General features: G+C 38.0%; 1 protein-coding gene across 3 annotated transcripts; it reads right to left on the reverse strand.

The window, feature by feature from the left end:
* Positions 1-131: 131 nt before the first annotated feature.
* On the reverse strand, positions 132-27,326 carry NPHP3 (nephronophthisis 3 (adolescent)). 3 transcript variants are annotated; one of them, XM_010562030.1, is made up of 27 exons: positions 26,958-27,326; positions 26,485-26,610; positions 25,043-25,193; positions 23,366-23,518; positions 21,911-22,044; positions 21,499-21,659; positions 19,455-19,602; positions 18,849-18,923; positions 18,112-18,291; positions 16,649-16,752; positions 15,824-15,938; positions 14,807-14,950; positions 14,157-14,254; positions 13,571-13,673; positions 12,879-12,961; positions 11,674-11,812; positions 10,691-10,855; positions 10,083-10,180; positions 9,115-9,237; positions 8,574-8,763; positions 8,183-8,424; positions 7,714-7,789; positions 6,462-6,589; positions 3,994-4,234; positions 1,911-2,036; positions 911-1,026; positions 132-710 (listed from the first exon to the last, which is right to left on the reverse strand). In XM_010562030.1, the coding sequence occupies exons 1-27, from the start codon at positions 27,309-27,311 to the stop codon at positions 530-532; spliced, it is 3,954 nt and encodes a 1,317-aa protein (XP_010560332.1). In that variant the 5' UTR covers positions 27,312-27,326; the 3' UTR covers positions 132-529. The 3 variants fall into 3 exon arrangements, 2 of the variants coding, with proteins under 2 accessions (XP_010560332.1, XP_010560333.1); XR_774015.1 differs by lacking the exon at positions 6,462-6,589; XM_010562031.1 differs by lacking the exons at positions 15,824-15,938; positions 16,649-16,752.
* Positions 27,327-27,497: the final 171 nt, after the last annotated feature.

Raw genomic sequence — 27,497 nt, forward strand, 5'->3', positions numbered from 1 at the left:
CAAGTCCCTTGAATGTAAGTTTGCTTAAAGCTGAAATCACCCTGCAGGTAAAACTTTGGGTGGAACAGTATTTTGACTTTTTCAAAATTACTCTCTCTTTACAAAAAACAACTTTGAAAGCTTCTGAAAAGGCAGAAAGGATTGATGAAACAAAAATACACAAATCCTCTAAGTCAGGCTGTTACAACACAGAAGGAAAAACTACATAGAGTATATGCAAGTGGTTCAACGTGTTGTAATCCTGGCACTTAAGCTAAGAGGTATCAAATCCACATGTTTTTGGTATTAGCTGTAACTTCAGCTAGTAATATGCCTATCTATATACAATGAAAGAAGCTCACTTTGTACCATACAGTCTGCAAAGTTAATGTGGAAGGATTTCAAGCTTAAACATTTGTTTCTCTGTCATTTATGAAGACAGTGTCAGTCCCAAAATAATACAGTAGCCTAGGAAAAATAGATTTTCTTAATAATTTTATGTCTGCTTTAAAACAGCAATAGAGACTGCCTTTTCTTTGAGCAGGTTTTATCACCTTTGTCCATGTTCCAGGAAAATGTTTGGTGATAATGCACTTTTTAAGCTGAACGTATCTCCACTCGATGAGTGTCGAGAAGTTGCTTTTCCACCTATCAACAAAGTCTCTGCTTCTTTTATCTCCATAGCTCTCTTGTAAAGTTCAGCTGCCTTCTCAAAGTCTCCCCCTTCATAGCTTTGGAGAAGAGTAAAACGAAGTTGAAACACATAAAACCAGTCTCTTAATTCATTTAAATTGAAATGCACACCATGCTATCAACAAAGATACTTAAGGCACTCTACTTTCCTCATAAGTATTCAAGTCCAGGATGTTTTGTTTCATCCAGTAATTTTTATAGTAATTTGCTTTTATAGGGCTGAAGCATATAATCTTACCTTAGCACAGCTAAGTTTTTCAGAGTTTCTCCCACACGAGGATGCATGTGGCCAAAGCTGTCTTCATAAATCTTTAACGCACGTTCGTAAAGAGGCAAAGCTTCGATCTGCTTTTTCTTTGGGTAGTAGAGAGTTGTTTGTTACAGATGTATACTACATTTGCTATTCTTTTTTCCAACATAGTATCAACACATCCTAGATGCAAAGTCATGCATAGTTAACCAAAAAGGTGTTTTGAGTTCTAGATACTCAGCAGATGAGGATGATAACTGAGACTGTTAAAGCAATTGGCTTGCACTTGCAAATGCAATTCCCACTCATATTACAATAATTAGGGTCTGGACTTCCCAGGCAGTTTTGAAAATTTTTGCATTACCAATTGTTCTTTAATTTTACCTGAGGCAGCTTTAATCCCTGTTTGAAATCAGATATGCAGATCGTAGAAATACAGAAAACAAGAAAACAATCTACAGCTCACTACTATTGATGCTAAGTAAGGCATTTGGTAAGTTCATTGCATCTCCTTTGAGTCTCATACTAGTTGTAGACTAGAAAGTCTACAGCCATCTCAAATTTTTAGTTACACAGAGCTGCAGTTGATCAAGGTCAGCACTCTTCCTCAATTTCAAAGGATTACGTTTCCCTCCCGAGTCAGTGGTGGAGCTGCGTTCCATCATACTGTGCTAACTGCCATATCGGTGAAAATGCTGTACTCTAGCTCTAGTCCTATAAAGCATGCAGGCATTTTGAATCATCTAAAGAGCATTAGGCCAAGTGTCCTTGTGAAATGCCAGTTACAGCAATTATCTGTTCCCTACACACATTCCCCTTGCCAAATATCCTTTCAATTTTTAAAATGGAACCTAAGAATTTGCAAGTCTTATATGAAATTTCCCTTTTAAGTGTGATCAGGTTTCTTTGGTATCATTTAGGTACAAATTGTAAAAAAACCAAAAACCTAAGACAGGAATAATAAACATGTAAGACATGAAAAACTTACCATCTGACAATAAAGGACAGCTAGATTCACCAGAGCAGTTGCTACACTAGGGTGTTTTGGGCCAAATGACTTCTGTCGAATTTCAACTGCTAGTTCATACAGAGGAACGGCCTTGTCGAGTTTTCCCTAGAAAAAACAGGGAAAAAATGATTCAGTTGTCTTGTGTCAAAATGGTAACAGTAAAATCTGTCTTAAACAGAAAGCCTTGGAGAAGATGTAACTGTTTCCAGAATAAGGGTTTAACTTTGGTTAATTCATAGCTATATTCTGCACAGATTGTTTATCATTAATATTTATTAGGACCTAATTTTCCAAAACACTGGGCATATTCAACTTCCAGTTAAGAAAGAGACATAGCTGAGAAACACATTTTTTTAATTATTTTTTTCCCCAGAAGTGTCTCACTGAGAAGGCTGTTAGAAAGAATTTTCAGTTGTACTTTCATCCAAATCATTTTCTCCATTTGTATTTCCTCATCCTGCCGTAAATGAGCAGAGCTTATTCTTTTGTCCTAAAGGACCTAGATTTTACTGGTGATACAGGAATGGGAATGGTAGCTGCCCTAACTTTTGAGCAGTTTTCTGCTTACTGAAGCGGTGTTCGCATCATCTTTGGAACAGCTGCAGCGTCCAATGCCATTTCAAATACCTGTTGCTTCCCATTCACCATATTGAGGCTTTGGCTTCTTGACTTTGGTTTCTCTAAAATACTCTCGTATTCCAACTAGTTTTACTGTAGATTATTTTTCTAGCCAATCTGTTTTCTTCCAAATTTGAATCTGCTCACACGTTAACTGGATATACTTCAGAAGTAAGCTTAGGCTTTTATTATTAGAATGTGAATTCTCATATTTAATAGCAATTAGAAATTAAATACTGCAAATGTCCATTATATAATGTTTCACTGTAATTGCAAAATTAAAATCAATTTTTCTCCTTGTTTTTTCAAAGCATCACTATGCCACAGTTTGAAGATGATGAGTAATTCATCTGGAATAAATACTTATTCATAAATAATTGTCATTTTCTACATCTGATTCCTGTCCCTTCTCTTCCTCCACTCTTCCCTGCATCACTAGTTCACCATGAATTTTAATTTGTGCTCCTTCAAACTAGCAAAGAGCTTTTTGATGCAAATATTGCATGCTTTTGCACCTTCTAGCAGCATGAAAATTAGAAGCTCAAGTGAGCAGAGAATAGATGACCCCAAACAGTTTCACGCACGCAATAGTAGGTAACAATTATTGAGCAAAACTACAGGAGCATTTGATCCAAGGGATTATCTTCAAGGACTCTTTGAAGAATGGTAAAATGTGAAAATATAAAAGAAAAAAATTCTTGTCATCCTCTGAATTTGATCTTGGTTCAACAGCTGAAAACTTTACATCACTCTTACACTGGTATCAAATGGTTAGAACTACCATCTGCAAACAAAGTATTCATAAAACATTTTGAAATGCTGAATGCAGAATTTTATACTACTGTTAATGTTATTCCCCATAGTGCATTTCGCAAGGGAGTAACTCTCATCTTTCACTGAATCAACATAAGCTGGAGCTGGCTCAGCCAGACAGTTTATTTGTAATGTACTATCTCCCTCATGAGCCTTCAAGTTACTCTCAGTTTGACTGTAAAGTTCAAGGTCGTTGTGTAAAAGGAACTATCACTATACCCTAAACCGTAATTTTTCCATTAAGACACATGTGACCAAACTCTTGTACATGGATGTCACACAGTAGACAGTGAAGAACTCAATTACAGCTGGGAAGAGCTTCCCTCACTGCAGCCAAAACACTAGCTTTTAACCAAATGAGAAATTCTTTGTGGTGAATACTGAGCATGCAGGACACCAAAGACATTATTCATAAATAGCTTTTCTTTAAGCAAAGTGTGTTTTGAAAAAGTTACCGGGCTTTTTTGAAACAGACTGAGGCTGCTTGACTATATCTTTTATGTGTGTGCATGTAGAACACCAATAGCTGACTAAATCCCTATGCCCCACTCCTTTTGGACTGAAGACTGTAACAATGCAAGGCGTTACAGTTAATTTAGGGGATGAGAAAAGGTAAGAGGCTTGTGCTTACCATCTTTTTGTACAGCACTGCCAGATGTTTCACAGTATAAGCCAAGGAGGGATGATCTGGAGCCAGTGCCCTCCTCCTGATGTCTAAAGCTTTTTCATACAGTTCCTCTGCCTTGTCATAGTGCTTCTTCTCATTGTACAAGGCTGCCAGATTGTTCAAAGACTGCGCGCAGTCTGGGTGGTCAGGTCCCAGGACTCTCTCTCTCATTTCCAAGGAGCGCTTCAGGAAAAGCTCTGCTGTCCTACAGAACACATTCGTTCAGTGATATTTTAAAGCTGGTAACATCCATACAGGCTGAAGTGGCTGTTTGAAACAGAACAAACTCAGCCTTGGAAACTGCACAGATACTGACATCTGGTAATGGACTTGCTCAGAATAAGCAAATACTGGATCAGCAATTCATTTACACAGTGAAGATCTATACATCCCAGATGTAGTTCTGCTGTGCAGGCTAATCATAAGAATGTAGACAGAGAGCTAGTTAATATATTCCTGTGCAGTTCTGAATCCCCCCTGTTAAGGACTGAAAAACCAGTCTAGCAAATTTCAGCAAACATTACACTACCCCATAGCTGCTCTTTTCTTTTAACTCAACCTACATTTTCAGTTATGCAAGTAATCCTTCCGAATTCAAAACATTCTACTGGCTTTTGGGCAACTCCTCATAGTAGTCAAGTACTTCCATGGATAAAGCAATAGACGAATATGAGGAAAAGGTTCAGAATACACCACATATTTTTCAAGTAACTTTAAAGAATATAGAACATATTATAGGGTTCAACAGACAGGTTTCACACCAAAGGGGGAGAGACTAGAACGGGTTTCATATATGTCATGAGCTAGATGCTCATAGTAGAATCTGTCTAGAAGTGACAAAGTGGAAAAGACTCTGTGTAATGCCACCATTCAAGCGTTTCCCTATCAAAAGGGCATATTTTTCTCACTAGAGTAGGGTGCTACTATTCCATTACAGATTTACAGCAGCTCCTCTATCATGATGGGTGATCCCCACATAATACTGGCAGCATCCGTTACAACTAGGCAGTTTGTCATCCTGACAGACAAATTCTGTGTGACACTGTTCCCAAGAGGTCAGCTTAGTAAATGGGAAAAAACATCCATTTTGCATTAGAGAAAAAAAAAAAGACCTTTATAGACAGAACTGTAGGTTCAGTTCTGGAGCTCTTAGACAAGTATCAAAAGGTGTTCACTCTATGCAAGGGCTAGAAGATGATGTGTGATATAACATATAACAACTAATAAAGTGACATATCCTTCTGCCATGGATTTCATTCTAACCGCATCAAATGATCAAAAAATTCAATCTTGGACTTGCTGATTCAGAACAGAGACACAATATCCATCCAAAAAAAATTACTTAAACCTTCCCTATAAGAAAGTTTAGACTTATGCTCACCTATGAAATAGTGGAGGTATGGTTACTCTAGAAGTAGGCTGCGTTGGACAGAACTATGTATGAATGATGTGGAATATAAAATTATCTTGTATGAGATTAGATATTGCTCCTCTATAATCAATCACTTCGTCATGACTTCATGAGAGTAAACTGATGAAAAACCTGCATTTCCAACAACTGTTAAAAATCAGTTCCTTCACTGTGAAGGTCCTGCATTTAACAGAGATTCTGTGTGCAGATCCTAAATTATTATATACTTCTGTAGTTATCCAACAACTACTGGTGACATAAACATCAGATACAGGAAGAATGTAAAAATACTTCCAGAACTTTGTGCTTTTTTGCTGTGCACTTTCTTTCTTCTCTGAAAAGATCCAGTTCCATAGAGTGGGATTTAAGGTGCCTTTACAATTCCCTCACCACACACAGTTTTAGACTACTCTGTGGACTGAAGAAGTTGATGTGAAGATTGGCTAACCATGCAATCAGGACTGTTCTGCACCTCTTATTCCTCTTCTTCAACACCCCTGCTTATCTTCATCTGCTTTTAGAACACCTGTGTGCTGCTCTGTCCTCTTTTGCCCTTAAAAAGGCCAACAGGGTCAGAGCTTGAGGATTACAAGCACAGTGAATATTTAACTCATGATTTCTTGTAACACTAGCATTTTGAGTGTTTTTCATGGAAAAACAACAATTCTGCTGTTCAAGGATGAACTCTACAAAGGAGGGTCACAAAATAGTGAAGCTGAGTAGAAGGGGCATAAATTTCGAGAGAACTGGTATTTGCAATGAAGGCTAGGTTAAATTTAAATGTGGAACATCAATTCTGAATGCAGGAAATGAACTGACTTGGTAAATACTCACATGCTAACAGCATCAACTCTAGAAAATACGAGTGAATTTCATAGTAAACAAAACCAGTAGAATGAATCAAGGACAGCAATATGAGTATTTGATAATACGTCTACATTTAATGCTAGTTCTCAATTCATTGCTTCCATTTAGATCTATGGGAACACTCAGTGGATGTGTCACAATTCATACAACTTACTCAAGATTATTCTGCAGATAATAGAGGACTCCAAGCTCATTGAGGGTTCGAGCGTTATCCGGTGTATCTTTGCCTAACGTGAGCTCTTCCAATTGCAGGGCTCTTTGACGCAGTAGAGCAAAGCCACACTACAGCAAAGCACAAGGTAAGGTAAGCCAATTACTGTTACTTTTAGACTGTACAACTAAAGACAGAAAATCAGAAGACTGTTTGGTGCTGAAGGAGCACAATAATCCTACTAATGTTCTGTTTTCAAGCTAAATGGCACATAGGCATTCTGCTTATTTACAATCTAACAGTGAATTTCACCAAACACACTTCAAGGAAATCTAAGTTACTGTGCTGTCATACAGCTCTATTTTCCCTGTATCATACATGCTAATTTGCTTGAACTCTGCAGTTCAAATAACAGATTCAGATCAAATTCTTAGGTTTAAAAGCTCAAAACGTAAAATCAAGTTATCCTATCCTAAATTCCATATATAAATACATATAAAGTATTGCTCAAGGTTTTACATGGGTCTTTGTAAAATGGGCTGCCAAGCTAATGCTTGCATGCAGAGTGAATTACAAGTAAAAAGCGCAGTCATTGTTACACGCTCTGCCCGTTCTTGATCTTTGCAGTCTTAATATTTGTGCAGCAGAACTGGTTACAAAAAATGGGCAAAATCTTCATGATCCAAATTCATTTATATTTAAGCACTGTGGAAATAGCAACGTTTTTATGGCTTTTGACTATTTTCATTAGAGCTATCATTAGAGCTCTGGAGTTACTAGCTGAATTCTTACAGTACAGGCACTACATAACAAACAAACCCTTTGCTCAAGAATGACAAGAGGAACTCTGTAGCTGAAAAACACAGAAGAAAAAATAGGGAAAAACTCAGTATGGCACCTAATACTATTACCAGGATTATCCATTGCAGTAAGCACTGTGTTCAATAGTATTTGTAGGATCTCAGTTATTCTGGAGAACACCTTTTACCATTGCCACTTTGACAGCCAATTTTATCAGCAGTAACTCTGCACCCCCGAAATGTATATATCCACTTACTTCTTTTCCACCTCTCTCAATTCCATACCAGTTGTACTGATTCATCTGCATTTCCAGCAGAGTTGAAAAGGCAGTTACCAAAGCTGCTGCTAGGCTACTTCACTGCCTAAGCCCTCAATTATCAAAAGCATTTGAGCATCAGATTAGCAGAGCCACAAGATGCCCTGCATTTTTATTAAATATCGAATACTTCCTTACCAGACTGCCTTTCTGCCTTGCTGCTTTTTGGCGTATTTTGAAGGACTTTTTCCTCAGTTGCTCAGCTTGTTCATATCTGAAAACAGTTATTTACAATGTTAGAAAGAATGCCAGATGTAGCATCATTGGGTATTCTGGAAAGCTTCTAAGTTATTTAAACATACAAATGTGCAAAGAATTTAAAAATCTTGAAGAAATTCACACTTTTTGTCAAAGATAAAACCATCCAAAATGCTTAGGACCAGACAATGCTCCTCCTTTAACTTGTTAAGAGGTTTGTTGGACAACTAAACACAAAAGTTGGCCCCTATTGGGTGGTCCCTACAGAGGGGATGCTCATGGTTGCATTGGAAGTTATGAAACTCTAAGAAAGAACCAAAGAAACATTCTGTCTTCAGGAAGAAAATATTTGCTGTTATCTTTGTACCACCTCCACATGAAAGAAAAATACCAGTGTAGTTAAGCTTACTTGTTCTGCTTTTGGTATAAGGTCGCAAGTGCATCAAGTTCACGGGCTACCCGAGGATGTTCAGCTCCATAAGCGTTTTCAGAGATTTCCAGTGCCTGTTTATACAACTGTTCAGCATTTCCAAACTTCTTCCACTGAACATAAACTCCTGCCAGCTGGTGGAGTGACTGCGCCACCCTTGGGTGGTCTGGATCCAGCGCAGTCTCTCGAATCTCCAGAGATCGCTGCAGAGGAGCTACAGCCTGTAACAATGAAGTTCAGAATATGATGGCAGCAGGCAGCAGGCAGCATCCTGTATGCTACAACAATTTAACAACTGCAACAGAAAGCACACGCTGAGCTCTGCTTGATTTGCCTCCTGGCTGTTACAACAATCTCTAAATGTACTTACCTGACTGAGAAGACCTAGGTCCTTAAGAAACCGTCCCAGGGTCTCATAAAGATCAGCCAAGCAGATCATACTTTCCTCTCCCTCACAGCTTTTTTCATATTCTTTCAGAGAGTCAAAATACTCAGCTGCCATAGAGCTCTTATCTTTCCCAACCAGCTGCCAGTAACTCAGCAATTCTGCAAAATGTCCCCTGTTTTAACAAGGAAATAAGAAGCTCATCTTATCTCTGATACCCCTCTATTCAGACTGATGCTAGCTTCAAAGAAAAGGGCCATATGCATGAATTTTGTCTTTACGCTACAGTGTCTACAGAGACAATCCATGGCCACTAATGCTGTTCAACAGCAGTATTTATCCCTTTACCTACCCCCAGGCGTAACAAAATAGAAAAAAATAGGTGATTTACATGATAACAGCATTTAGCACTTCAGCCTCTACTATTTAAGTTCCTTTAAAGTATATCTGTCATTTTCTGATTTATATTGACAAAAAAAAAATCACTTTGAAACGTTTATAACCACCAAAGTGGCTATCTTTGTACCTTTTGTACAGGTTTTGAGACACAAAGAGATTCAAAAGACACTTGTGTAGCTTTTGCTTATCACCCTGCTGTTGGAAGAGCCAGGGAAGTTCATCTGCACTTCTCCAAGTCACTCGGTCTCGACTATTGAAAGAAAAGCAAATCAAAATTAAAATTCTGAGAGGCCTAACAGAAATTGTCAATTTGATGTGAAAACTAGGCAAGCATACAATTACCATACCTGAATGTCTAAACAGACTACTGTAAGACCTATGTACTCCTATTTCTCACATCTTTTTAAATTTCATCTCAGAGGGTGCTGGAACCCCCAGGTACCCCACACGAAGCTGCTCGTCCCTCCAATATGCGCTGATCTGTGGCTGGTAGTAGCGCTGCAGCAGCCCACTATCCCTTTGTGCCTCCTTTGCCTGGTACACTGTGGCCCTCTTGGCTTTCTGCTACCCAACAGTGGGTGCTCTGAGAAGCAGTAAGCAGTAGTCCACAGCTGGGACACACTAACTCTGGACTGTAAATGCAAATCAGTTTTCAAGCTGGATATGAACTTCTAGCTGTTCAGCTGTTCTACTGGACCTCCTCTTGTGTATGTGCTAATTGCTTGCTGAACGCAAGTGGTCTTCTGTGTCTTCTTCAGGTTCCAAGCAGCCTCAAACTTCCTAGCATTTACTGGGACTTAAAAATCCACATGGGGTCAGTTACCACAAAACAACTGACGTGGTATAAATTCACGCCCTACCTTTTCACATGATAACTTTATTATATGCCCATTCCCCTCCATAGTTTTCAATCTTTTCCAAGATTAAAAAGCAACATATCAATAATAAACTGCTGAACTGACAGCTAGGGTTTTGCAGAGTTATTTTGCCATAATAATTTACTAAAATGACTCAAAGAAGCTATATGAAGAAAACAAAAATATCCAAGAGGCATAAAGCCTGCAATTTAGCACATCTTGAGGAATTCTGACCTACCTTAACTGTATGGTGAAGTACTCCACTAATTTTTGTCTATAGGCAGAAATAACATTTTCACCTTCTTCCATATACTCTAGTCTCACCATCTCCCAAGCCTAAAAGAGAGTATAATTGAAAGAGAATGCATGTAATTTGTTTATTAAATGCTGATGATACACAGCATGCTATGTAAGATTTCTTTATGAAACACTTCCTGTCTCATAGAATGAAAATCTTTCGATGACAAAGGCACTACAAACAGATTGTCTTACATTAGACCAAAGCTCTGGTTATTCAGATAATAATCCCTTCTCCTTCAATTCTGCTTGTTTTTTGTGGAACAAGTGTTTTCTAGGACACATGGAGTAAACAACTAATAGATCAGAAATTTCTGAAGGTTTGAAATGCCAGGTTTTCAACTGCTAACAATGCTGACCAATACTGGTATCACAGCGCTAGTAGTTTTCAAGGCGATTCTAACATCAGACCAGACATTAAGGAAAATGGATGAGCAAACACAAACATATCATGGCCTACCTAGTTAAAACAACAGAACTTATCTAAAAAACAGCAGGGGCTTAGGGGGTGGGGTTTCACTTGCACATGTTTAGAACTACAAAACTTACCTGGAGGTGCTGGAACTTCAGCAAACCACAGCCATATGTCAGCAAACACATTTTGTGCAAGCTGTGAACAAGCGAGGCTAACACTGCAGAAGACAGTTCAGGATAAAGTTCCATCAGCTCTGACTCACTCACACCATTGTGGCTAACACCGATGACACACAGCATCTACATAAAGCAGAAAAATTATTTTACACAGTTAGTATTTGCTGCAGAGCTCAGTTATGCTGAAATTCAAAGAGAAATACTGTGTATCACTCTGTATAACTTTATACGCCAAGGGAAAAAAACCCCAAACCTGCCTACACAAGCCCTTTCCCTCTTCCATCATCAAAGAACAGTCTTGCGTGCTAATGGATTAATATTCTAATAGATAAAGCACCAAATGGGACACTCTGGGACAAACAAATGGCTCCTTAGAGTTTTCTCTAAAACACTGTGGAAAAATAACTCCATTATCATAGGGAACTTCTATCTAAGTAAAATATGCTGAAGGTCTTATGCTGCCAGCACCAAAGAACTTCTGGCAATTATTGAATATCATGTCCTAATCAAAAAGACGTTCCACACAACAGGGAAATTCTGCAAAGGTAGGAAGAGGAATTGGAAATCTAGTAAGCGGTGCCATGTATTCACAAGATGCCATGTTTTGATTACATTTACTATGCTCAGTGTAGTTAATCAGTGGATCAGGGTAGTGATCAGCAAGGAAGTTCTAATTCTATATTACAACATAGTGGAAAAGTTCTGTTTTGTTTTGTGAGACAACTTAGCTGAAATCTAACACAAAGCAGTCATATGTTCTATAGTTATGAAATAGATATAATTAGATTAATAAATTTGTCCTTTCTATACAAATAATACAGTAATCTCCAAATCATACATACGAATCAACATATATTTATATTTACTTTTAACTTAAGAAAAACTCTTTACAGGAAAGAATATACATTACCTGTAGAAATAGTGACACATTCTCTGCTTACCTCTTTCAAAAGACTTTTCTCTTTATCACTCTGCAATGATTCTTGAATTGATCTCAGAACAAGCCTGTACAGTGACACTGTGTCTTGACATTGGAAACACTGTTGAAGGGTTTCATCAATATTTCCTGTATTTCCAACACTGAACAGAAGGACAAAAAGGGTACTGTTTAGCATACTAAATCTGGCTAAGATTAATTGAAACTACTGAAGAGCCCTATCTCAAAAGTGCTTTGAATTTCTACTGGGTTTTTTTTTTTTTTTTTAACGTGCACAGCACCTGGTAAGATAAAACACAGAAGAGGTGAATTCCTGAAAACCACCTTCTGTCATATTGTCTGATTTTTCTAAATAGCAGCAACATTTTTATTTACCAAAAAAAAAAAAAAAAAAAAAAAAGGTAAGTTGCAGTGTTCTTTTCTGCAGCAGGAGTTCAGTATAAGGACATCAGGTTGGATAAAGATAAACCCACATGCTGCTGTTTCATTTAATGCATTTACAAAGCTTGCTTTCAGGAGCAATTAAACACTCTAGGACATAAAACAGAAACAAAAAATAATGAAAATCAGTCACCCAGAGTAAATCATCAATCCGTGTATTGTCTTCTGGGAGTCTCTAAACCAAAAATGCATCTTTCTCAACAAGATGGAAGTCTAGGTTAATAATAAGCCAATGCACTTATTAAGTACTCTCTTGCACAAGAGGGAAGATTAATTTCCTCCACAGCAGGAATTACAGGGAAAAGTACCATATGCAGGATGTTAAACTAAACAGTTGTTGAACTTCCTTTTAGCTTTAAAAATCTATGAGGCAAACTATCTGGTACATCAGTAAATACAACAGACCTGAATTAAACTGTCTAACAAAACAATACCAACATTCTCCAAATACCTTTAAAAAGCATTGAAGCAACTGACATACCCAGAAAGCAGAACAGAAAAATAAAATAAAAACTGAAGAGCTGAACACAGACAGATACAACTATTTGGATTCACTTAGTATCAAAATGGCCATTGTATAGTCTCCTATTTTTCTTGCCATTGCATTCACAGTCAGTGAAGGGGGAAAACTTTGTATACTGCTCCACTGTTTTTTCTTAACAAAAATCACTTTATGTTAAATTAATGTATTTCAAAATGCTACCAAACCTACTTGAAGTCTTCTAATCTAGTGGTGAGCATAGTGATTTCAAGATCATCTCAACTTACCAAGCAATGGTTTTGCCCAAGAGAGTGACATACAAAGCATTGCAAGTTGTGGCGGAACGACAATGTCTCTCAAGCTTCTTCTCCTACAACATTTTAAACAAAATTTGTGAACCAAGATGAAATTAACCATACCAATAAAATGTTCACTGTTTGGCAAGAAAATAAAAGTTCTAGATATGCTTTTATCTCTAACACCTGAAGACTATAACATGATAACTAGTGCACAAAATATTACATGTTTTTCTAGCTATAGGAGCATATGAGTGAAAGTTTCCTTTTGAATTTAAGATGAAAAGAGTTAGGATCTAACCATTACATCTCTCAGATAAGGATTACCTTACAGAATTAGTCTCCAAGGCAAAGAGGTAAAATACCTTTTTCCTGAGTCTGCCAATCGTTGTTGCAGTATTATGCGATACTAAACCTTCTATTATTCTAAAATAAAAGAACATGTTTACAGCAATATGTGCAACTGCACTGTTTTTGTGTTAATAATTTATGATGTTCCATCTGTTTCAGTGCTATAAGCCATGGGGTAAAAATACTCAAAAGGCATGCTATCTTGAGCAGTAGTATTTAGTTAGCTAAATATAATACTTTTTTTTTGGCGGCTGTGCTTATTTCATCTTTCCTTGTTTTCATTAAAAGTTACATTACAGTAACATGCTTCAGAAGAACTGCAACAGACATACCTGCTCTTTAGTCAATTTAACATTTGCAGAGTTACATTCTGCACTAATGAGAGATTTAACATCTTTGGAATTCAGTGGATCAAGATGAAGAGTGGGCCACAACCTTTGGTAAGAGAGAACAAAGTCCTAAAGTCAGACTTTATTAAATAGCACACAAAAGGAAAAAAATACATCGAAGTTTCAGAGCTTTTAAAAGATTTATATGAAAGCAATAACTGAAGCTATTTTCTGCTACTAAGAAATTCTAGTCATCACAAGTCAAATTCCACTTTTTGCCTTATCCTGGATCTATATCATGGTATTGCAGTTCTTTATGTGCATCTGACTGCATTTAATATCTTCTTTCATATAGTCATGTGGATGGATCCATCACAGTAAAACAAAAACCTGGTTTCCCAACAGCTAAAACCTGTCCTCACTGCAGTTACAATGGAGAAGCTTTCTTTGTCCTCAACGGTTGCAAAACCTTATCCTATTAAATCTCCAGGTCTTGACAAATCTGGCTGTTTGCTCTTCAATGAATGACTAATTTAAAACAGTATTTCTAACCCAGGCTACTTTGAAACATCTCAGAAATGTAACATACCTCCAAGCCTGCGGGCATGTTTCTACATTCACCGATACAATCACTCTCACATTCACTGGCAGTGGATCTATCAGCCACTTCATATGTTTCTCAGCTTGCTTAAAAACAAATTTTGGTTACTTAATACAAAGGTTGTTCAAAACAATAGCAGAAGTTGATACATTTCATTAACTGCACAGCCTAGTGAAAGGAGTCTTAAATTCTTCATTGTCCTTAAAAATTGTTCACAATCTGGTTCTTGAAATAGTACTAAGTGATCCATTGATATGTACGAGCATGACTGTACATTAAATAAAACAGATAGAATACTATTGTTGAAATATTCACCTCATAAAGACTAGGCTATTTATATGCCCAATAAATCAGCTCACAGCCTTGAATCTTCGGATAAATAATGTAACCGGACTGCTCAAAAATTAAGGTGTTAAGATAAATTTAGGAGGAAAAAAACCCCAACCCAACACAAAATTTATCTACAGAAACCGAAAAACTATCTTGACTCATCTGCACATTTTGCAAAACTATTTTCTGTATGTGCTCTTTAGAGCAAAGCAAACATTAATATTTCTGTTACATAGATATAGCTGAACCTATTACAATAGTCAAGGTTTCCTTTAGACTGACAAATGGCAAGTATTTTGAAAACATACCTGTATTTGGTCAATAGAATCAATAATTATAATAATGCTGCCTTGATGACGTGCAGAAAGTTTTTCCAGCCAGCGGGGAAACTCTTCCAGAAGTTTAGCTGGATCCAAAGTCAGAGGTGACACTAACCAAGAGTGTTGCATAAGCTGCAGAATTATAAACATATAAAACAAATTCTACCTTAAAAATCAACTAGGATAGTTGAAAGAAGTCCTATAGATGCAAGAGTCAAAAAAAAAAAAAACCCAAAACAAAACCAACACATGATTTTGGGACAATTTTTCTAGTCAAGTTCACACAGAATTCTTTCCTTCTAGCATATGCAGAAAGCTGGCATATGCAGAGTATTTATTGAACTCGCGTAAATTCTAGAGAGATAACCTGAGTTTATGCAATGAGCAAGGAATCTGGAGACATAAAGGGCTTTCAAGTTGCACAAATTAAATAGGCAGACTTCTAAAATACATGAAAAAATTGCAAGGAAAGCACAATTCATTTCATTTTTCTAAAGGTTTTAGTCCTGGGAGGTCCTTAGTGCCACCCTGTGAAGGAAAAAGAAAGCTTAGACCCTGGCACAGAAATACTCCTCACTTATTCCCCACATATCTAACACACAATTGAAAAATAAATTAACATATGAGAGAGACTAGTCTAGGAACAATATGGTGCCAACTGGTGAATACAGCCTTAGGTTTCTAAACACAGACAGAAGAGATACCACCTGCCTCTCTCATTGGCCAGATGGCAGGAAATTTTGGAAGAAGCTCATATGATTTTATAAGCCATCAATATAGGTCACTGGAAGCAACTACTAATGCCAATCTATTATGAGCATCCCAGAGATGCTACTTAATTGATCTGCATTCAATGTGTAGGATCAGATTCCCCCTATTCTATAATGCCTTACATTTGTATTACTCTTAACTCATATAGAAAAACCTGTAGAAAATTTTATCTTTCAACATACACACAGACAGAGGCACATCATGCAATGCAGGGTACATAATAATACAGTATACCTTTAAAGTAAGGCGTTTAATTATCAATGCAGATTCTGAACTAGTAGACATGGGCCTCCCAACAAAGTGATAAAGAATTAGAGCGTTTGGTGAATGCTTCTGTTGCAATTGAATCCTAATGCGAGAAGTAAAAAAAAAGAAAAAAGAAAAAAAAAAGCAGCACTTAAAAGACTAATTTTGCAAATGTATCTCAAATAAAAACCATCAGTTTTGCCAAAGGAGATAGAGTGTCTGAGCTAGAAGTGTTCCGCGTCTATCTTACAAAATAGGATAGACATTTCCTGAGATACAATTGAACTTTTTATGTCAGATTCCATTTTTGCTTTCCCCAGTACTGACAGCCACCAACAAGTGCCCTTCCTGGCACTGGATAGTCACATGTCACTAAGCTTCTAAGAAAAATGACACTATTGATTTATTTTTACGTCAGCAAATTTCGTCATAGCCTACAAGTGACCATAAAATGCATTTCTATGATAAATTATTAGGTCTGATCTTTCCTTTAGTTCAGTTGAAAAGGACCCCTCTTGTGCATCAGAGAAGGGCAACACTATTGGGCTACTGAAACCACTTATTAATGCTGTGCAAAGACAGATCTGTAGGGTGTTGCAGCTGGAGTCAGGGAGATGTTAAAGGCAGTCCAGATGGAATTAGCTGCTCAATTATTACAAATCTTTCCAAGATGCTTCACTAAGTTCAGCGCTTTGTAAATGCTCCCATTTTACCTCCAATTAAACTGATACAATGTCTGAAATGTAATGGAGACTTTTTTCTTAAATTTCATTCAAAAAATTCATAGCAAAAAAAATAAAAAGTTTAAACTACCATTTCGATAGAAGGAGAGATTTCCCAGAGCCTGGTCCTCCTGATACAAGCAGAGGTGGAATTGGTGCTGGTGCTGCTACTAGGTCATTTAGACGTTCAAAATACTACAAAAAATAAACAATCATTACAAATATTCCACTGCTGAAGGGAGAAACACAGTGCTTGGTATTGTAAACCATCTAGATACAAAATGCATGTACAGATTTATTAATGTAAGGGAGTAACTACTGAAATGCAATGGAAATAAATTTTGTAATGAAATACAAACCACAGAATTTATTATCTCTTTTAAAGAAACTGTAAAATAAACAAACATTTTTTTCAAAACACTATTTAAAATGGAACTTTCAGTGCTAATAAACTGAATCAGTGTTACTACAGTAAAGCAATTGGGTACTATGTTTGTTCAGGCTTCCTCGCTGCCCTTTTCCCCCTGCAGCTACTCCACTGCATTGGATATGGTTGCCAGGACAAAGCCTTCGAAGTTGGCATCTGCCATGAATGGTATTCTGAGGCACTAAGCATGCAAAAGAAAGGCTTTCTTTCACCACATGAATGCCCAAGAATGTTGTAGCAGAGTTCAGGATGACAAAAACAAAAACCACACTTCATCCACATGGGAGAAATATTTTGTCTGCAAAAAAGAATTGGAGGCGCATTAAGATACACATAATGTTCTATTATTTTACTGTTCTAGAACGTAGTAAAGATGGCACAATCCCCCAAAACCACTGCCAGTATTTGAGTAGTGAAGTAAAAGAATAAACTGTGCTAAAAAAATAGGGGTGCTAACAATTTAAATACAATAACAAAGGAACTGCATGCTTATGTTATATATAATGTAACATCAAGGAATGTTGCCCAAATAAGCAGTGACATCACTTTCCACGACCACTTCAACGTTTTTCCTTCCTACATTCTTGATACTTCCCCTACATATAACGATTCCCAATACCTGATTTGAAACGTTTCAAAAATTTTATTTCAAGTAATGAGTAAGTACTGACCTATTCGGCAGCTCTCTACTTTGATGTTTCCTATGTTCTTCTCTCATATGTATGGCTGCATGATGACATGAAATCTTTTCATTAGCCACCTCTGAAAGACCTAACTCCAGGCGTCAAGACAGAGCTCAGATTTCCTCAAAGACATTCAGAGCCTTTTCTATTGATGACCAAAATCTAGGAGGACACCCTACTTCTGGCACACTGTTATAGTGCTTTCTCCAGTGCAGGAACAACTGCTTCTTCATCAATGTCATTCAACAACACACAAATTGCCATCTCTCCCAGAAAATAAACAAGCCATCTATATAAGACATATGGCTTCTTCTAGCCTAAGAAGTAATAGCCTCAAGGATGGTCTCAGACACAGCTTCTTCTGTAGAAGTAAATCTTGCCTAACAAGAGATGGAAATGAGTGATGACTTTCTCTTCATCCATGTACATTTCCAATGTACTTACTTTCTCAAATCCCAGCTCACACGTTGAATTAGAGGCCTGCTGAAAAGCTTCCATCTGTTCTTGTTCGTCATGGGCATCCCACAATACATCACCAAAAACTTCCTCTTCAGGAGCAGTGGACTCTTCCTTATTACCCAAATCCTTGCCTTCTAGTTCTGTCATTTCACACCCCAATATATCCTAAGTAAAAAGAAAATTACGTGGAGAAAACTGCACCTATAATTCTTAACAGTGCAGGCACATTTCACGTTTGTCTCAATTCCACTGTATATGAGTGCAGCTCTATGAACATCAATATATTCGTTTCCTCTGAGGCTAGCAGAGAACACAAGTAAATGAGCAATTAGATGAAACCAAGTTAACTCTGAATGCACAGCTCTCGAGACATTGGTTTTAGTCTTCTCATAGTGGAAGCAACTCACCATAAGGAAAGATAAGGAGAGAATGGACTACCCAATCTTTCTTTATCCTATGATATGGATAAAGAGAAATTAAAGGGGAATTTAGGCCACAAATAGATCCCTTTCCCATTATTTCTGCTTCTGTCCGTAAAAGCACTGCTCAGTTTTGGGGTTTATTTTTCACTTGAGATTTCTTTGCTTGCCAGATATTAGTGATAAAACAGAAAAAGATCCTCCAAATTACATCTAAGTAGCATACAGTAATCACACTGACATCATTTAAGATCATAAATAAGTGTAGGAACAGAAAAAGCTGAAATGCATCATGTACTCCACCTGTTTAATTATCTTTTCCACACAAGTATAGATTTCATATGCTCCTTCCTCCACACCTCCAATATGGTCAATCACCTGAAAAAGTAAATGGGAAAGCATGAGGCAACCAACAAAAACATTCTGGAACACATTTAAATTGCATTCTGTTGCATTCCTTAGGTGGGATTCATTTTGCCTAAGCTTTTAAAAGTTGGGCATCTAGTTTCAGCTGTTCTCAACAGCTCCCTCTGTAAAGGGAAATAAATGCAACTGATCTATTTTCAGATGGGAGGAATCTCTCTGGCTGTACACTTCTTTCTCTTCAGTGGTTACAGAGGAACCTTAGATAAAAAATTTTCCATTTAAACAGCTAATCACAGGTGAGAAATTCTATCCTACCACAGGGATTTTTTTTTCAGTGAAAATGCAGTGGCTTTTTTTCTCCCCTGCTAATGAAAATTTCATGACATTCATAAATTTCAGCTTCATCAATCTGCTCATATAATGAGCAACCAGAGCAATGAGTATAATGCAGTTTCTCCTAAAATCTGAGACTACTAGCACTCAATGCTGTTTATAGCAGGAAAGCAAGCCTTTTAAAATTCAACAGTCTTTAAAATGCCATACCTTTGCTTTGTTCATGTAAGAAATTTGCTCAATTAACTGTTGCACTGAGACTGAACTGACTCTGCCATCCTCCTTTCTGTGGTAAATCAGCCGGGGTTTTTCTTCTGGATTTCTCAAGAAGGCTTCTTCACAGTCCTCCAACAAACAACTAGATTGGAAATCAGCATTCTTGTGCTATATTACACTGCTGTAGTAAACAGTTCAATCAACACAAGCTCCAAAGATGCGTTTCACTGCAAAATCTAATTCAAAATTCATATCTATTTATAACAAAGGGCAAGCAAATATTTCAGCAGAGAATTTAAGATAAACTCTGAAGCAAGGAAAAGCTAAGAGAGAAATTTATGCTACTTGTACCAAAAGCATTAAAATCATTTATTGATGTAAATTAAAGTTGATCTTCCTTGGTCATACCAATATGCAGAGTGAAAAGTAATTGCCTTGCATGGAAAGAACGTGGATTCACACATAATTAATAAGCATTGTATACATGCTCTGCCTTCACTTATTTGAAGGGTCTGTTCTATTCCTTGACCTTTTTAGGAAAAGTCCTTTAGTATTTGTCAGATGTAGGGTAGTCTTTTAATTTATAGTGGTTGAAAAGGAGAATTACACACCTCCAAACTCAAAAGCACTTTGTATTTATATATGCAAATGATATCCATGGATATTGTTCCCAGCAATCTATTGCTGTACCACAGAAGGAACTATACAACTTGGGGATGCTGACAATAGCAGGCAGGGTCTCTCAAATATTATGTTCTTGATACGAGCACTACAATTTTCATCAGTTTTTCTAAGAGAAACTCTCTAAGTGAATACTGTTGGTAGGAACACTCCTTTATGATTTGTTTTTGTCTTGCATATTTTGTTCTTGAACACTTGCGACCCACATACCTAAAACTGGGTTATTTGGCAACAGTATCCCCGCGAAGTACCAATATACCCTCAGAAGCCGATGTTATCTTTCTGAGAGCATAAATGTATGGCAGCTCTAGTCCGATTCCTCTATGAAAAGAAAACATCTTCTTCTGTGATATCTGGCTGTTCCCTGAAGCACTCCACTGTTGTAAGTTTTAGCTACTAGTGTCCTAAACCAGCCTTTAATTCTCTCTGGACAGATGTTTTATTTACAGAAACAGGAGGTCTAGTTAATACAAGAGGTCTAATAATACAACAGTATCTGAAATCCCTAGAGTTCAAAATCTATCCCTAGTATGAAACTTAATGCATACCAATTATTTTCAGATTTTTGCATTCATACAGATGTTTTGGAATGACCACTCTGTGATTCTTAATATTATCTTTTCTAATTCCTTTTTCTCTTTTCTTCAGCAAAAGGACACCCCTCCCTCCCCCAAACATCAAAAACCAAATTCCACCCAAAATTCCTAAATGCATAACAGAAACAGTCCTAACACAATTCCAAAAGTATCCCTAATTTGGTGGTTTTCATTTAGTAAGTCATATTTCTTCTTCGAGAAGATTAGGAAATTACTCACTGAACAAACAGAACACATTGCATCACCATTTGTAATAAAACATCATGACTTCAGTAAATTAAGCTGTAGAAAGCTAGCATAAGGTACCACACAGGAGAGCCATGAAATCAGTCCAAAAAACAGCCAAAGATAGAAAATAATATGTGACAGAATAAAATCAAAATACTACAGCCAGGTGTAAGGCTAGATAAGCAAATGAAAAATACTGAGGACATTCACACCAGCCATCTTAAATTCCTGAGACTCCAGCAATATGCACAACAGAGAGCTGCTCTTGGAAAGCAAAACAGTTCTGTGTTAAAATACAGCATGAAAGATGTCTTCATAAGAGAACCTGTAGCTACAAGAAAAAAGAAATGATACAAAGCTGATACATTCTTTTAACTGTCTGCACTGGCAAACCTAAAGTTTGAAGGAGTATCACTTAGGAGATAGTAGCTTAGGAAATGTACTGAGCAAAGCATCACATCCATTTTAATAAGCTATGCGCTCTGCATAAATTACCAGTTTCTATTTGCTTTACCAGTCTGGAAAATACTTACCTTGGCAAAGTTAAATGCAGGAGCAAAATGACTAATGAGCTTTTTTCAATTTCCCATTTTCTTACATCCTTAAAAGGCCTTTCATTTTCTGCTGAAAAATGAACAACTTGAAAGAAGTACCCCATTGTTTCACAGACTCTTTGAAGTTTTGGTGAGTAGTTCTGAAAGTAAATTTGAGTAACGGTGCTTTATTACTAAATCTGCATAGCACTAAGGACCTACTAGACAAATCTCAGTTTCTTTCCTCTACACAGTTTCTTCCCCTGAAGTCCTTGACAATACTTTCACTGACTTCACTGAAATCAGCCTACACCTACTAAAGCTTTCAAGAAGTATTAGACAAATTGCTGAGTAAGTATCACAGTGGAAACAAAACAGCATATAAGTTAGCATAAGTTTGTGAGGTACTCACTTTAATGAAGATGTCCACTTCTGGTTGAGTCTCATCCGTACTAACAATAAAACATCTTACTGTGTTACTCCACAGAGAGTGGGAAAACAGAGGAGTAACCTGTAATAAACTGGCAACAGCAGCATCCCAATCATCTGCCAATGAAAAAAAACCCAAAATGAAGTCTAGAGATCTTCACATCTGATTACACTGCTTAACAGCTAAGTCATCACCTCTTAACACAGTAGTAACATTTTTACTCAACTATTTTAATTTCCTAAATTCAAATTTAGAGAACCCATATCATCTGATAATGCCATATAATTTGATAATGTGGCAAAACAACAGTGTTAAATATATTATCATTACAAAGATACTTCCTTTAAATAGGATTGATAAAATGTATTTACAAAATCAAGCTGATAGTTGTAAAATAAGTAAAAATATGCAGGAATAATAAAATCACTCATAATCAAACTTTTTTTTTCCCCTACAGATCTATATCTATTTCAACTGGACCATTCGAGTAAATGACAGAGAAACATTATGAGAACTTCCTCTTCTCGAGACGAAGTCCATTGCTTTCTGTAGTACTGTCTGTCAATTCCGTAGAGAGGCAATGGATTTTAAAACTTTCTTAGGTTCTTCATTTTGTGGCTGGTCGCTCTTTCAAGAAAGGAATAGGTTCTCCTTTCAGTACCACATAGGATGATGAAAGGCTTAAGTGTATGAAGCTGGAGCCATCAGAGAGCAGACCCTCCCCTCCCACTTTGCAAGCACAGACTTCTTAATCAGAGCCTGAAGGAATGAAGAAAAAAGGAAGAAACTGCCAGCAAAGTTAACTACATGCAGGAGGGGTTCCAGAGCCAGGACAACAGTGAGGGAAACCAGAGCACTGGAAGACAATTTACGAGAGGCCATTTGGGAAACAAAGTTCAAAAGCAACAATTATTGACAAGAAAAATATCTAACACTGATTCACATAACGATGCATACATCCTGGTCTTGCAATCAGATTTCCATAAATGGCCCCCTAAGCAGAGTCAAAACCCATGCAAATCCCATGGAAAAAAAACAGGGATATAGTTTATTCTAATACAAATGTAATGTTCATAGAAAGTAGAGAATTTGAATACAAATGGGAAAAAGAAGGCCATCAGATATGGAAAGAAAGACCTCTATCTTCCTTAGTCAACACAAGCAACAAAATGGTATTTGGTTTACTCACAACAAAGCACCATTCACTGCTGTTTGCCAAAATCACTGCTTCAAGTACCGTAGTCACCAAACACATGAAACATAATTCAGCATGTACAGCTACAGTTCCTTTTATTTTTACAAAGAAGAATTCCAAATAACCCTTTAGTCAAATTACCCAAGAATGGACAGAAAAGGAAAGAACAGCATTACTTAAGAATGGACAGAAAAATGACATAAAAACCTATAATACCAGCAAAACAAACCACCATTACTTACCCCTGTTTATATTTGCAAATGGTCCCTCAACGTCTATGGAGCTATGAGCAAATTCAGGCCCTCTGAAAGACTGCTGAAGTTGCATCATACTACCCATGGATGGCTCGCTTCCCAAAGCTCCTCCATTCCAGTATTCAGATTGTGCCCCAGTAGCTAAGAATTGGAAAACAAAAAAAACCTCTTCATTGTCACTAAACAAGGTAAATTATCAGTCTTAAATACTCCAGCTGAAACCTACCACCACATGTCACTGAACATAATTTTTTCTCCTTTAACAGATTTGCTCACACCTTTGTGTGCTGTAGTTCTAAATGGGCGCTTGTCCAAAGTCAATGAGAAGCCATGCTGCTAAAGGATGAGGTTATTTGCTAATATTTGTTATTATATAGATTGTTTACATCTGTTGGGTTCAAATGCTGACTTGCATTACAAATCAGAAAATCAGTTCACAGTATGGCTGCAGTCATTTGTGCACATCACAAAACTGACAACTTGTTCAGGAATGTTCCAGCACTGAAAAAGTCTAAAGGGGCTGTATGTCAGGATTGAAATATATTATATTCTCTGTGCTGTGTGAAAGAGCTTTCTCAGTATCTCTCCATAATATGCTTGGATTACACTTCTGCCAATCAATGTACAACATTCAAGACACTAAATAAATCTTCCACAGAGAAAATAAGGAAATTGAGGAAGACTTAGAAAAAGTAAAGAAGGGAAGTACAAGTTCAAAAATTGATATAACACAAAAGAAGACAGAAAAAACACAGAAAAGGAAACAAGACTATCTGTACCATTAAAGTTCATCAAATGCATTGTTACTATGCAAAAAGCACTGCATTTTGAAACGTTTCTACTTTTAAAGATTGCATATTTATACTCCTTCCAAGATGTGACAGTTGATACATCTCAATAAGCAAAACAAAGGCTAAGCAACATCACTTGCATGCAGTTTTTCCTCAGTAACCCTTCATGGTGCAAGAAGTAATGGTGGCCATAATTAAGAGTGTTAAGGTGCTAACTGTCTGCTACAAGTATTGCTCTATTTTGAACCAGATACAAAGTCAGTGGACTGACCACATACCTATCTGAATCCCCCCCATGCTATCAAATACCTCTTACAGCACATACATGGTTTTGCCTTTTATGTCATCAGGTTTGCTACGGCTTCCCTTTCAAAAGATTCTTCAATAAAACAACTCTTTTGGTCAGTTCATGTTTGTTAAATATCTAACTCTGCTATTCTGAAAAGTACAGCAGCTGGGACTGGCACACTTCATCATCCATAGACAGTAAGTCTATCCAAGATTCCCTCATTTCAGGCATGCTTTTTGGATCCTTTGGAACATGATCTTTCAGATCTAGAATCAAAAAACTCAGAAAAGACTAGAAAACTCAGAATTGCTCATAGAACCATTTAAAAAAAAAAAATGTTCAAGTCACTGTGTCTAGACAGTGCTCTGTTTTCTTCATCTATTTCTATGACCAGAAACGTGGGGTTCCCACAACCTAAACCAAGTTTGTCAAGTCAGCTGCTTTTACCCTTTAAACTGCTTTATGTTACTTTTCACCTGGATTAATAAAACTTTTTTCAAAAGAACATAAATATTTGTCATGTGCTTTACTATTCAGAGACTTCAGTCACGTTCCAACACAAAATGCTGGGGATGGAATTCTCACCCGTAACATCTGTACAATTATCATCAGAATCAGACTCTTCGGGATCAAACACGTGGATTCCTTGGGCTTGGAGTCTCTGAAGTTTTGCTTCTAGCTCTCGTTTGGCCCTCAGTAAGTCCTGAATCTCATTTTCTTTAGTTTCTCTAAAAATCTATGAGCAGGAAAGAAGAAAAAATAAAAAAGAAATACAAACCATAAACCTTTTAAAATTCACTATCAGTTCCTGAATTCATGTTATCTGCTTTCAATTGGAAAAATAAGTTTCTAGCATTCATTTGTCAGGCAAAGGCATGAAAATGTAAACAAGAAGCCAACAGGAGCCTATAAATGAGCAGGAAAACACAGTTTTAAATTATCTATTTTTAAAATTTTACCATTTTAAACCTTAGCATACTGTTCTGGAAGTTAGAAGTCTGCATTATTATGGGAAGTTTGCTAAAAGGTGAAGAAAGTTACTTGCCATTTTTAAAGTTTATTGTCTTCTAAAATCACTACATGTAATATTTTTTTCCAAAGGTTCCCTTTTATTCTTCCATGTATATTTTTACATTTACATATAATCTTGTATTTACTTTTTATCGTTGCAGAAATTTAAATTTCCCAAGATAAAAAGTGATCAAGCACCTCCAGCTGTCCTGTCTGTAAAATATTACCATCATGTGGGGAAGAACACATGAACCTAGATTTAAATTCAAAGGAATGAAATCTTCTGAAAGTCTCATTTTCTTAAATAAGGTCAAAACCAATCCTGGTTTTATGTATCTGCCAAACATTAGCACCTGTTACAATTAAAGATATCAAGAATCTTAAAAACAGTGCAAAACCAGGACCTATTGCCCTATTTGGGTGGTAGAAGTATCATTATCTGCAGCAAGGGAAAAGCAGAAGCATCAGCTTGGCCCTTCAAGTCACCCCTCCAAAAAGCACAAAGGCTTTTGTCTTTAACTGGCTATCGTATTTTAGCAGCCAAAAGAGATGCACCAATACACACTTTTCTTTAATGTAAGTTAGAAGTACTAAACATTATAATGCTATATATAAAGCTTATTCAGAAATAATGGAACTCTGTGTTTATACATTCCTTCAGTATGTGTCAGTTTGCAGCCCATGTCTTCTTGTCACTCTCAAATATGAATATATTCCTGTGTTCAAACAACGCAGGAATTTAGTTTAAGATGCATCACTGCATATCCTCCTTCTAATATTTAAAAAGTTATTTTCTATTTTTTCCTCATAGTTTCACAGAGAGCTTTTGATAGGATTATCTTAAAGGAAATAGGCAGCAACACCTATGATACCCCCCCCTTTTTATTTATTTATTTATTTATTTTAAGAAGAGGAGCGCCTCATGAAAGCTATTGGAGAAGAGTTCATTGGGGGAATGTAACCAAGCAACATTTATCTTCTTTTTGGTCATCTTCCCAGGAAAAGTCAAGCCATACCTTGAATTGCCTTTTGACCTTGTCTCGATCATGTTCAAAAGTAGCAGCTCTCTCCATGGCTTGGTATTTAGCTTCTAAAGCACTTTCTTTCTCTCTAAGTATTTTCTGGTAAGTTTTCTGAAGCGCCTGAAAACATTTAACATACCATTTTTCTGAGCGAAAGCAATCGCCGACAAAAGGTTTTGGACTACTCTTCAGGTCTGACTACAACAACGTCATCCCTGCACCCTACGTCTCCCCTCGCTCCCGGGGAGAGACAGCCGCCCCGTCCCCGTCCCCGCAGGCACGCCCTGACCGCACCCCGACGCCTCCCCAGCGCGGCACCTCGCCCTCCGCGGGAAGGACGAGCCATCGCACCCGTCGCCTCCCTGCTGCGGCCTTCCCGGGGAGCGAGACGAGTCCTTCGCAGCCTCAGGCGCGAGGGGCCCGCTTCGCCGCTCAGCCCCCTCACCCGAGAGGGCGGCGGGAGCTACCTGCAGCTCGGCGCGCAGCCGCTTGTTCTCCCTGTCCAGTTTGGCCTCCTTCTTCACCATGGAGGCCACCTCGTTGTTCTTGCTGACGCGGAAGATCTCGTACTCCTTCTTCAGGCGCTCGTACTCGGCCACGCACTCCAGCTCCTGCACCGAGGCCGTCGACTTGAAGCTGGCCCCGATGAGGCCGCCGGGCCGCGAGGCCCCGACGCGCCGCAGGGAGCCGCGCAGCAGCCGGGCCTTGGGCTTCACCTCCACCGGGATCTCGCAGGCCTCGCCGCCACCGCCGCCGTACGTGTCCTCGATCACCTCCCCGACCCCGCCCGCCGGGCTCACCAGGGACGACGCCGTCCCCATGGCCGGGGGACGCCGCGGACGGTGAGGCTTTAACAGCGAGCGGAGCAGCCGGTGCCTCCGGCGGGCCCTGACGGCGGGGACATGCCCGAGACGGAGCGTTCCCAGAGGCGGCCCCTCCCCGCTTCCCCGGCCCGGCCGAGCCGGCGGGCCCTCCGAGCCCGCGGGCTACGGCCCGCTCCTTGCGGC

The sequence above is a fragment of the Haliaeetus leucocephalus genome, unplaced genomic scaffold (genome assembly GCF_000737465.1).
Source record: "Haliaeetus leucocephalus isolate CR32 unplaced genomic scaffold, Haliaeetus_leucocephalus-4.0 Scaffold153, whole genome shotgun sequence".
NCBI classification, from domain to species: Eukaryota; Metazoa; Chordata; class Aves; order Accipitriformes; family Accipitridae; genus Haliaeetus; species Haliaeetus leucocephalus.